Below are 12,168 nucleotides of genomic sequence, written 5' to 3' on the forward strand. Positions count from 1 at the left end.
AACATTCAATCAGAGAACTTAATCATAACTATGCCTTCAATCTTTGGAGCAGGCCTTTCAAATTTTTCTACCTTTCTTCCATGGGAGGACAACTTCAACTCATGATGTTCTTGAAAATAAAAATTTAAACCATTTCAACTTGAATAAAAAATAGTTATGGAAATATTATATATTTTTAAAAATAAATATATCTCCATTCCAAACTATGATTGCCACATGATGAACATAGTCCATCAAAATTATGATATCGTGGGGCCTGTCTGGAAAACCCTGGGATTCACCATGTACATCATCAGCAACTGCCTCCTGAGGCTGGTCATGGACCTCATCGGCTGCGTGATCCACGGGCTCAATATCCTTAGCAACATGTGTAGTTGTTTGTTGCCTACGTTGAGATATTGTCAACCTTCGCCGTTGAGGGGCTTCATCCGCATCACCACTAACTTATGTCCCTAAGGCTCTTCCTATAATCCTGCCTAAAGCCTAACACAATCCTCTGGTTTTAACCATAACATGCACATTTAAATAGTAATAACAATTAATGTCATCATTCAAATAATAGTTAAGTTTCATAAACTAACTAACAAATTCACTAATAAATAAATTTAATTATAAATGTTGAATCAATTAGTATTTAATAATTAACATATAAATATTTAATAATTTTTTAATTAACTTTTTAAATACTTTATATATTCATAAATCAATATAGAAATTCTTTTTAAATATTTATAGACTTCACATCACTAATTCTAGTAAACTTAAATATATGATAAAAATCTAAAAGCAATTTTGTTTTTTATTTCTAATAAATGAGTATTTCATTTTTAACAAATTAGTATCTGAATACTTTTAAATATTTATAAACAAATGAAGAAATTCTAATTTTATACTTCCAAAGACCATTTATATAAATATTTAATACTATTAGTGTAATAATATTTATATGACTATATCAATAGAAAAAATTGTTATTCACAAATTTAGATTTTCTAGTTAAACTAACTTCTAGAATATATACTTATAAAAATTCGGAATTAATGATATTTTAAAATATATAAATAAATTTTTCAAATATCAAATATAATTAAATTGCTTATATTTTAAAAAAATAAATAAAATAAATATTTATACATTCATTTTTTAATAAAGTAATTTCTTAAATTTTTTACGTATTGAAAAAATTAATTATTAAAAACCAACTTAAAAAGTAAATATAATTAATTAAATAAAAACACATTAAAATAAACAACATTATTATTTAAAAATTAATAAATTAAAAAAATTAAATATACATATTAGAAATCTGTATAATCCATACGGATTAACATATACGGATAGCTAATCCGTATACACCATTGTCAAAAGCGAAAACAAGAGAGGCGTGACAAAGGGACTTACGGTGGAGATGATGCCAAAGTCAACATCCACCGCAGGGGCACAAACTAACTGCACGACACGGACGGAGGGAGGCACGAACGGGGGCACGAATGGCTACACGGCGCATAAACGGAAGATGAACATTAGATGTGTGAGGGAAGGGAGAGGGAGAGGGAAAGCTTTTTAAAATTTTAAGTGAAGGAAGGTTTGGCCACTCCACTTAAAATGTTGGATGCCTCAACAATTTTGCTAGGTGCACTAAGAAAATGTCCCTATTTAACTGGGTTGAATTTTAACTGCTTTTCCTTTGTATGTATCCCAATAATAAAATACAAAGTTCTAAGAAAAAAAAATTAAAATATTTTCTGAAAATCAGCTAAATAATATGAAAAGCAAAAATTCTCCCCCTCATTCTCTATGGCTTAATTTGGGAGAGTTGAATTTTCTCTACGATCCACACATCCTGATCTAAAATAATCTTTTCCATTTTAAGATTTTTGCTTCTAAGTGTGTGTATCTACCGCTCACTTATAGTTTCCATTATAAGTAATTATTTCTTCTTTTTTTTTCTTTTCTGTTTTGCTGTTTTCTCAATGAAATCTTCCCCTCTTCATGATCTGTCTCAGCTATATATTGATTTTGCTGTTTGTTTGTTTGTGATCAAAATTGGGTTGATTCCATTCATGATTTCCACCAAATTTTTCCTTTATTGTCAATGGATCTGTTTCATTTCTTGAGTTCCTCCTTATTCAGATCGTACAGTTTTATGAAATCATATGCTATAGCTCGAATTGGCGGTCAACCCGATTTCCGGGGTAGGTAGGAGCAGTTAACAATTGAATCGAATTTTCCCCATAATTTTGGTATCCGTAATAATTGTGTGGAAAGAAAGCCTGTTTTGGATGTGATAATTGGCTAGTGTGGGTTGTTACCCTCTAATTTGTGAGGCATGGCAGGGCTTAATGTCTCAGAATATGGTCATAGTTGTGTGCACAAGGCTATAATATTGAAGGATCATGTTGGCCTTAAGGAGATACTTGGAGTTCTCCCAAAACTAGGTAACCCCTTTGAGATAAAAACTGAGGCTGCTTCAATAGCTGAGGATGAGAAAGCTGCAGCCATCTCAGTTGTGGTGGATAGGAGGGATGTGCCACATGGTGACACCCCTCTTCACTTGGCTGCAAAACTTGGTGACATTGTTGCAACTGAAATGCTCATGGATGCTGGGGCAAATGGTAGGTTGAAGAACACGGAAGGATGGACCGCTCTTAGAGAAGCTATTATTAACAAACAGGATAAAATAGCAATGATTATGATCAAGTACTATTGGAATGACTATGACAAAAAATATTATAGAAGGTTGCCTAGGTATATAGGGACTGTGAGAAGGATGAAGGACTTCTACATGGAGATTACATTCCATTTTGAGAGTTCTGTGATACCTTTCATCTCGAGGATTGCGCCTTCGGATACTTACAAGATTTGGAAAAAGGGTGGGAATATGAGGGCAGATATGACTTTGGCTGGATTTGATGGTTTGAAGATCAAGAGGTCTAATCAGAGCATTCTTTTCCTTGGCGATGGTACTTCAGACGATGAGCGGAAATTCCCCGGATCGCTGTTCAAAGTCTTGCACAAAGAGAAGGAGGTAATTGTGGCTTCACCTCGTAAAGTTGCCCCCACTGATAGACAGGTTAAGAACACATTGGCTAGGAAGTCTAGGTCTGAATCAGTGAGGGTAGGGATTGATGTGAGTCAGGCACTTCTTGTTCCCCAGTTAACATGGAGGAGAAAGGAGAGAAAAGAAATGGTGGGGCCATGGAAAGCTAAGGTCTATGACATGCAAAATGTGGTTCTTAGTGTCAAATCCAGAAGGATCCCTGGAGCTCCACCACCCGAGGCCAAGCCAGCTCCCAAGCAAGCTAATATGAAGGACAACGAAAAAATTGAAGACATTTTGACAGATGAAGAAAGGAAGCAATTGGAAGCTGCAATGAATTCATCAGATGATAATGGCCACACTCACAAAAGTAAACATGCAAAGAAAGAAAAGAAAGGAAGGTCTGGTGGACATAGAGACCACAACAAGGACAAAAACACCACCAGTGCACAATCTGCTGAGATTTCTGTTAACCAAAAGGGTGAAAGCCAGTTTAAGAGAGGGATGATGCCTTCTCTTTGGCTTTCCCAAAACTTTCCACTAAAAATTGATGAATTGCTACCTATGCTTGACATTCTTGCTGAAAAACTTAAAGCGGTTCGTCGGTTAAGAGAACTCCTTACAACAAAACTTCCAAAGGAATCCTTTCCAATCAAGGTATGTCCTCTCTCTGTTCTTTGATTTGAGCATTTCACTAGACATCTAAAATATTTTGGCACAAGTCAATGGAATATGAAAATTCCATTTAATTATATGTTTACTTAGTTTTTTTCCCTCTTGTTTTCCTTGATGCAGTACTCACTAGGGAAAATTACTATTATTATTTATGATTTATGATGTCTCATCACGAGTTGGTTATGGTAGATAATACGTTTTTCTATACTTAAAAGGTGTATTATACTACTTTTGCTGTGCATTTTTAAGCTTGAATGCTTCTGATAGAAGCTGATATCTGAACTCATCTATGATTGTTGGTGGCTAGTTGTCTCTTCAAGAGAGTATTTCTAGAAAATTATCAGAAAGCTTTAGAGTTCAATCATAAAGACTGAAGATTATTTTAGTCTGCATGTAGAAATGTCTTTTCATGATTGAATTGTTATATATATATATATAGACAGATAGATATAACTTGTCATCTAGGCATTAGATAGAAGTTAGTTACATTCTTTTGCAGCTACCAGTGCCTTTATACAAATAACACACACACTTTGTTAATCTTAAAGACTAATGATATGCTTGGTAGGATGAACATGAAAATATTGAAGAGGGAAGGAGTGAACTTTGAGAATGTATCCAACCATAAATCATAATTTGGAGCATTCATTCTAGCCCTTATCCATTTCATGTTTCACATCTATCAAGCAAGCCTTAAAATTGTGGTACGAGAAGCCCAAAAAAAGTTTTTAGAACCTTCCCAAGAAAAAATTTCTAATTGGATGGAAAATGAGAACTCTATTTTCTTGGCTTTCTATATAAATAGAATGAAAGGATAATAAACTTGTTCACACATGACAGTGATGTTTAAAAAAGAAGAATTCAACTAAACCAAGAGTTCATCAGGTCTCCAGAACATAGATTTCAACATGAATTTGGCTTGAGAAATCTAGACTTGCTGTTGAATGATATTAGTATGAGAACAATTAATTATTATGTATTATGATACAATTTGCATGTAGATGGATTATTTTCACAATTTCCACTGTTTAGGTGTATATGTCTGCAATTGATAGTTGTGTGCTCACCACTAAAAGTTGCAAATGGTGTTTTGACACCAAAATGAGTTATTTAAAACCTTGACATCATGCTGTGCTAATATTTGCGCCTAACCTGTAATTCTATCAAGCTCTAGTCTTATCTTCTGAAACAAATTGGATCTTAATGGTTTAGGTATTTCACAGACTATGCACAATAGAATTCTTAATGGGCTAATGGGTAAGGTTACATCCCTGCCAGAGTATTGATTCAACAGTCCAATGTTGGTAGTTGGCACAATATGTATAGATATAGGAGGCATCAACGTACACTAATACGAGTTAAACAAATTTTTTACTCTATCAATAACTTTTACATAAAATGTAATTTTTATTAATCTAATTGTTGAATTATATTTCTATATTACTTTGATTATTTCAGTCAAATTTTGTCAAAATTAAATAACTATAGAAACATGTCAAATTGATTTTTTTATATATATATTTTAAAAGTAACAGGTCAATTTTAATGTATGTTAATAAGGTATTAAAAAAATTGTTAATATTATATTAGTAGATATAATCTATATGATAAGAACTTTTAATCTAAACATGAATAATAAAAAGGGAAATTTTGATAGTATTTATGATTTATTTTCTATCTCTTCCGTGCTTGTATTAGATCTTTCCCTTTTTTCCTATTCTAACTTTTTGGTTAATATATATGACTGTATACCCCTTTCATTGACTTTGCAAATTCAGGTTGCCATCCCTGTGGTGTCCACTGTTAGAGTATTGGTAACTTTTACAAAGTTTGAAGAAATGCAACATGAAAATGCAGATGAGTTTGAATCAGCCCCATCAAGTCCTACTTCAAGTGACCAAGAGAACCCAGAAGAGGAGCATTCCTCATCATGGTTTGGGTGGATAAAGACCCCTTCTAGATCAAGTACAACAAGTGCGGAATCTAGTAGTAAAATATTTGATGACCAGGACCTGTTTGCTATTCCCTCTGGTTATAAATGGGTTACTATTGAAGATAAGTTAAAAAAGAGAGGACTAGAATAGGAAAAATGCATGGAAGTAAATAGCTAACAAAAGATTTCAAATAGGAATTCTATAAAGGTGAATCAAAAGTTGAGGTAATCTTCTCACCTAAAGGTGAAGTGTTCTCACTTCTCAGGGTAGGGAAAGGTGAGAAATTAAGGAAAAATTAAGCAATAGCTAGATACAGTTACTTCACATGTGACTAACACCAACCATCATTTGTAATTGTTGGCCTTATTTTTATCACATCCTTTGTATTTTTATCTCAATTGTAACTGCAATTTAAAGCTTTGATTAGGAGAATCCACACTTTTTTTATCAACATATTAGTTCTTTTTTATCGACAAATGTTAGTTGTTTAATTTTTGTTAGCGGGGGATTCGAACTCACAACATATCTCTCCCTCCCTTCACTCCATCCGGTTAATCTTATATCTCCAACAAATATTAGTTGTTAGTTTGTAGTTTTTGTTAGTGGGAGATTTGAACTTATGACCTGTCCCCTCATCCTTCTTCTTTCACTACCAAATCAACCCTATAATCCTTGGAGAATCCACACTTAAACCATGAAGCAACAAATATAAAAGTTACACACACAATTTTAAAGGTTAGTTTCGTATGATTTGTTCCTCCATTCATAACCTAGCATGCTTTTGCAACAAGTAGCAAATACAGTAGCATAAAGGCAATGAAGTAGATAACTTGTTTACCCAAAATGGAAAGAGGACAACTTATAATATCAACAAAAGGCTTTTACCCAAAATGGAAAGAGGACAACTTATAATATCAACAAAAGGCTTATAAATGAAAACTTAACAGTATAACACCGTAAGATACTAGGAGACGTTGTGGTTATGCCTATAAAAGAACATCAAAGCAAAACTATGAAGGCTTGTAATTAAGGAAAGAAGGATGCAAAATCCTCAAACAAACTACACACTTCTTTTAAATGAATTTTAGAGCTTACTCTAATATATGTAATACTGCCTCTCAGTTCCTTTATATAAGAAATAATAACGTATTTTTTATTGGCTCTAATTATAAGAAATATAAAATCACTTTAAGATGTATTAATTATTAGTTTTCTTTTTTATCCTTCATTTTGTGAAATCCATTAATGAGACACTACATTTCTAGCTCATGTATTCATTGGTCTATTAACAATACAAGTTACACTTATTGGTGAAAGTGTGATATCCTTAAATGCGGCCACTACTTAAACCAATTAATTTAGAGGGTATGTTTGAAATAAAATAAAAAATTAAGTAAAGTACCAAATTTGTCCCTCACTTTTGGAGGCGCTGTCAATTTGGTCCTTAAGATTTAAAAAATGTCAAAATGATCCTCGACTTTACATTCCGTTTACCACGTTAGTCCCTGCCGTTAGTCTCCTAACACTGTTAGTAAATGTGTGATGTGGCACGTTAAGTGCCACCTGGACGCATACGTGACAAGCGTAATTGGGAAATAAGCAATGTCACGTCATAGGAACTAATATGACATAATTTTAAATGTTATATTGGAAAATGAAGAGTCAATTTTTGTATATAGTGTCAAATTGATCCTTAATAGTTTTCAGTCTAATTGAAAACGTGATGAATTCCCTCTCACCATTTTCTCCCTCCTATGGTTGAAGGATAGCGTTCTTGTGCTAGGTCTATGTCGATCATCGCTCTCCCACTAGTGGTGGTTGCCGTTCTTCGTCACCCTTCACTGTTCATTGACGCAATCAGTGCTTTTGTGTGTTCCACGTCGATCATCGTCACCCTCTAGTGTTGATTGACGTAATCGATGCTTTCCAGTGGATGTAAGAGTTTTGTTTTTCACTACATTTGGTCTTCTTATGTTGAACCAGCGTAGTTGAACCAGCACTATATCATTTAAACGCATTGTTGTTTGCGTTTAAACTGTTGGAGTAGTTTTTGAGAGTGAAGGGTTTGAGATTTTGGTTTAAGAGGTTATTGAGAATAGCGTAGTGGTGTAGTGTGAGATGTGAAGCTTTTGAGAGAAATAAGTGTTCTTTGTTTGAGATGCGTGTGTTCCAATAATGAATGAGAGGGGCTTTAGGGGTGAATCGGTTGATTTGTTGAGGTGTTATTCTTACTTGACAAACTTGGAGAAATAATAGAAGAACTACAAAGATGGAGAAAATTCAGTTATGGAACACGAATTAAGCAGGGGGGAAATTTTAAGAAGGAGGAGGGCTTGAGGTTGATTATGGCTGGTAGCCATTAGGGTTTTAACATTTTGGGGAAAAAGATGATCACCTAAATTATGTAATTTTAGTCCCTTTAATGTCAATTTAGTCCCTCCTTACGTGGCAAGTAGAAGAAACTGATGTGAAAGTTTCACGTGTGCGTCCAGGTGGCACTTAACGTGCCATATCACACATTTACTAACGATGTTAAGAGACTACTAATGGCAGGGATTAACATGGCAAACGGAATGTAAAGTCGAGGATCATTTTGACATTTTTTAAATCTCAGGGACCAAATTGACAGTGCCTCAAAAAGTGAGGGACTAATTTGGTACTTTACTCAATAAAAATTTATGATATTATTAATTAAAACTAACTAATTGGACTATTTTTATTGAAATGATCGGAAAAATATATATCTATTCTAACCGGCATGAAGAACAAAAAAATTGAAGACCAATACCATCTCCTTCCTTCGAGCCCCTTCTCTTCACAAAATCTTGAATTCAAGTAGGAAAATATAGTTGTTAAAAATAAAAAAAATTATGGCCTTATGTCCGACATGAGAAAAAACGAAAAAATACATATCCTAAAAAAGTATATGAAAAAATAAAAAAGGAACAAAAATGAAAAAAAAAAATTAAATGCATTATTCATTCCTTATTTAATATACACATATCCTTAAAAAAAGTACGCATTTTAAGAATTTTCGACATGAGCACACATACAAATAATCAATTTATCACTAGATTTACAAGGTTAACTTAGTAGTTGAAGAAAAAAGAGGAGAGAAGAGACTGTGTGTATGAATCATTCCCACTAATAAAAAATTAACAAATTAACACTTGTCGATGAAAAAAATTAATTTATCACTTATTCTATTTTTTTCCTCACTCAACACTCTTAGACATTCACTATTGTTTACACTCTTGTCTCTTTTATCACCATTCACATTAGCTAGGGGTGAAATAGGCAAGGTTTCTTGTTTAGGGCCTACGGCCTGGCGTGACTTGATCTATTTATTAAAAATGGTAGATTTAATGTTTTTCAAAAAACTTTTTCAATGAAAAAAAGTGTAGTGTGTATTTCTATCGAGACAACAGAACCATGTGTGTTTTTAAGAAGATGAAAAAAAATAAAGAAAAAGCAGATTTAGGATTTTTATCTTGGATTTTGACTACATTTGGGAGCTGGAGAATCTTCCTTATTGTTCTCTAATTGGTTGTACATAGGAGTGGGAATAGGCCAGGTCAGGTCAGACTTTAAGAGGCCTGAGCTTAGCCTACGATGAATTTTTGAGGCCTGAGTCTGGCCTATAGCCTATCAAAGGCTTTTATTTTGGCTCGGCCTGACCTTTTTAAAAGCCTAGCCTGACCTGGTAGCCTTTTTAAAAGCCTTTTTATATTTGTTTGCTTTGGGGTAGGAACGGAATAGGAAAAGTTAATGGAAAATGAAACGTTAATCATAATAGGAAAGCCAATAAAAATAATGAGTAATATAAAGGGGCACATGACTCACACCCCTAATTTGTAATTAAAGTCTTACTTAATTATAGGAATGGAAGTTATGGAGTAGTAATGTGTAATCAAAGTCTGTTGGTTTCAAAAAAAAAATTAATTGTACTTAAAAAATAATATAAGTATAAATTGGTATAAAAAAATTATATATATATATATATATATATATATATATATATATATATATATATAGGCCGACCTATCAGGCTTATAAGGCTTTTTAACAAGCCTAAGCCTGATCTATTTAATTTAATAGGCTTTTAAAAAAGTCTGAGCCTAACCTTTTAATTAAATAGGCCAGTTCAGGCCAGATTTTTTGTAGGCCAGGTCGTAGGCCCCTGAAGGCCGGCCTGACCTATTCTTACCCCTAGTTGCACAAGGAGAACAAAATGGGCTGGGGGGATGGATTATTAGGTGATGAATCACCACGTCATCTATAGTCTCAACCAATAACCATGTGACACATGGATAATTATAAATTAAGATTCCTTAAATTAAGGGATAACACAATTAATTATTGTTAGATAGTTACTAGTATATTTTTAATTTAGTAAATATAGTATATCTTTGATTGTCCATGTGTCACATAATCCTAGCTGAGGATGACTAAAAAAATCCTAATTGAGGTTAGTCGAAAATAACTCAACATATCTTTTGATTGTTCGAAAATAATCTTAACTAATGTCACCCAAAAATAAAAATAGCCTTGGTCAAGGACGAACGAAAATAATCCAAGCTGAGATCGATTGAAAATAGCCTTAGCTGAGGACTACCAAAAATAATCTTAGTTGATGTCACCAAAATTAACCCTAAATGAGGTCGATTGAAAAAAGTATCAACCGAGAAAATAATCCTAACTGAGATCAACAAAAAATAACCATATTTAAGGTTAGCCGAATTAAAAATATATGTTTTGGACAATTAAAAAATCATTTTTAAAATAACATGACCTGTGGGCTAGCCCTAACCATGTATTAAGAGGGTTGGGGCCTTGTAAGGCCCCTCATTAGGAGGGCTAATGCCCCCTAGGGCAATAATGGAGGTCCAAATGGGTTGGTCCTAGGGCCTAGGGCCAAATTGACGTCTCTAATATAGGTATTCAATGAGTACAAAGTTGGAGCTTAATGTTGTTGCCCACATGGGTATGAAAGTGTGTTACTAAGTAAAGGTAGTTGTTGTGAACATGAGTACATGGGTATCATAGGTATCCAACACGTACTAAAATGGTGATTGAAGCTATTGCCCTATGTGCATGAAGATAGATATGTAATTTTTTTCAAGAATTAAATTGATTATATTTGATTTGATTGAGATTTAAAATAAAAAAAATTAATTAACCAATTTAATTTATTTGGCTTAAATTGTTAAGTTAATTAGATTAAGTCAATTTAGTCAACACCTCTATATCTGAACATTGTTACTAAGTAAAGGTAGTGGATGCAATGATGGGTGTATAGGTAATTAACAAGTACATAAATAGATGTTAAGTTGCTATTCCCATGGGTATGAGATTTTTTTCAAACACAAATACATGGATGGATACTATAGTTCCTTACCATTTGTCATCCCAAGTCATTCATTTGATTCGATTTAAAAGAAGTAAAATTTAAGAATCAAACTAGTTATATTTAATTTGATCTAGATTAAAAATAAAGAGAATTAATTATGTAATTTAATTTATTTAGTTCAAATTGTTATGTTAATCTAGTCAATTCAATTCAATCAACACCCTTGCATCTAAACATTGTTACTAAATAAAGTGCGAGAAGCAGATACGAACATGAGTATATAGGTATTCAATGGGTACAAAGTTGGAGATTAAAGTTGCTACGCTCGAAGATATGAAAGTAGTGGATGCAGACTTGGGTATATAAGAACCCAACAAATACATAAATTGAAATGAAAGTTGTTGTTCTTATGGGTATGAAGGCTGATACAAAATTATTTTCAAACATTGATATATAGGTGAAAACTATAGTGTCCTTCCCATTATCATCCTTAGCCCTTGACTTGATTCGAGTTTGAAGAATTAAATTCTAGAATCAAACTAATTATATTTGATTTGACCGAGATTTAAATTTTTTGATCGAGATTTAAAGAAAACAATTAATTAACCAAATTAGTTTGTTTAACCTAAATTGTTAAGTTAATTAGGTCAATTGAATTCGGTCAACACGCTTACATCCAAATATTATTTCTTAGTGCAAATAACATATGCATACATGGGTATATAGGTACCTATTGAATACAAAGTTGGGAATTAAAGTTGTTACATAAATTGGTATGAAAGCAAATACAAATATTTTTTTAGACTTCGATGTGAGGATGAATAATATATTTCTCTACTCATTAGTTGGTTTGAGTCTAAACTTTATTAATTTAGGATCGTTTGGGGTGGTTTTTAATTGTGAGTTTCCAAAATTTTATTAAAAACAATCCATTTTTAGTTTTAGTTTCAATTTTTTTAAAAGAACAAATTTGTAGTTGTAGTTTGTTTTCTCTAATTTTTAGACAAGGAGAGGACAAAAACTCAAATTTTTGTTTCCACGAAAAACCACGGGACAATCTGATGTCACAAGGACAGAGAATTCAAAAGGCACACATACCCCTCCTCCGTTTGAATTCCCATTATCTACATGCAACAACCTTATCATGTCCTATAGGGTCGGGTATACAA

General features: G+C 32.9%; 1 protein-coding gene across 1 annotated transcript; it reads left to right on the forward strand.

Moving 5' to 3' along the window:
* The first annotated feature begins 1,779 nt into the window (after window positions 1-1,779).
* Window positions 1,780-6,102, forward strand: LOC100789298 (ankyrin repeat domain-containing protein 13B). Its single transcript, XM_003535172.5, has 2 exons — window positions 1,780-3,697; window positions 5,494-6,102. Exons 1-2 carry the CDS (start codon window positions 2,330-2,332, stop codon window positions 5,797-5,799), a joined length of 1,674 nt encoding a protein of 557 aa, XP_003535220.1. The 5' UTR covers window positions 1,780-2,329; the 3' UTR covers window positions 5,800-6,102.
* Window positions 6,103-12,168: the final 6,066 nt, after the last annotated feature.

The sequence above is a fragment of the Glycine max genome, chromosome 10, assembly GCF_000004515.6.
Source record: "Glycine max cultivar Williams 82 chromosome 10, Glycine_max_v4.0, whole genome shotgun sequence".
NCBI lineage: Eukaryota > Viridiplantae > Streptophyta > Magnoliopsida > Fabales > Fabaceae > Glycine > Glycine max.

Bases quoted from the DNA above. Each gene is read 5' to 3' on its own strand.
- LOC100789298 (XM_003535172.5), top strand. From the start codon at position 2,330: ATGGCAGGGCTTAATGTCTCAGAATATGGTCATAGTTGTGTGCACAAG. The intron at 3,698-5,493 runs GTATGTCCTCTC...TTGCAAATTCAG, and splicing joins AGGAATCCTTTCCAATCAAG to GTTGCCATCCCTGTGGTGTC.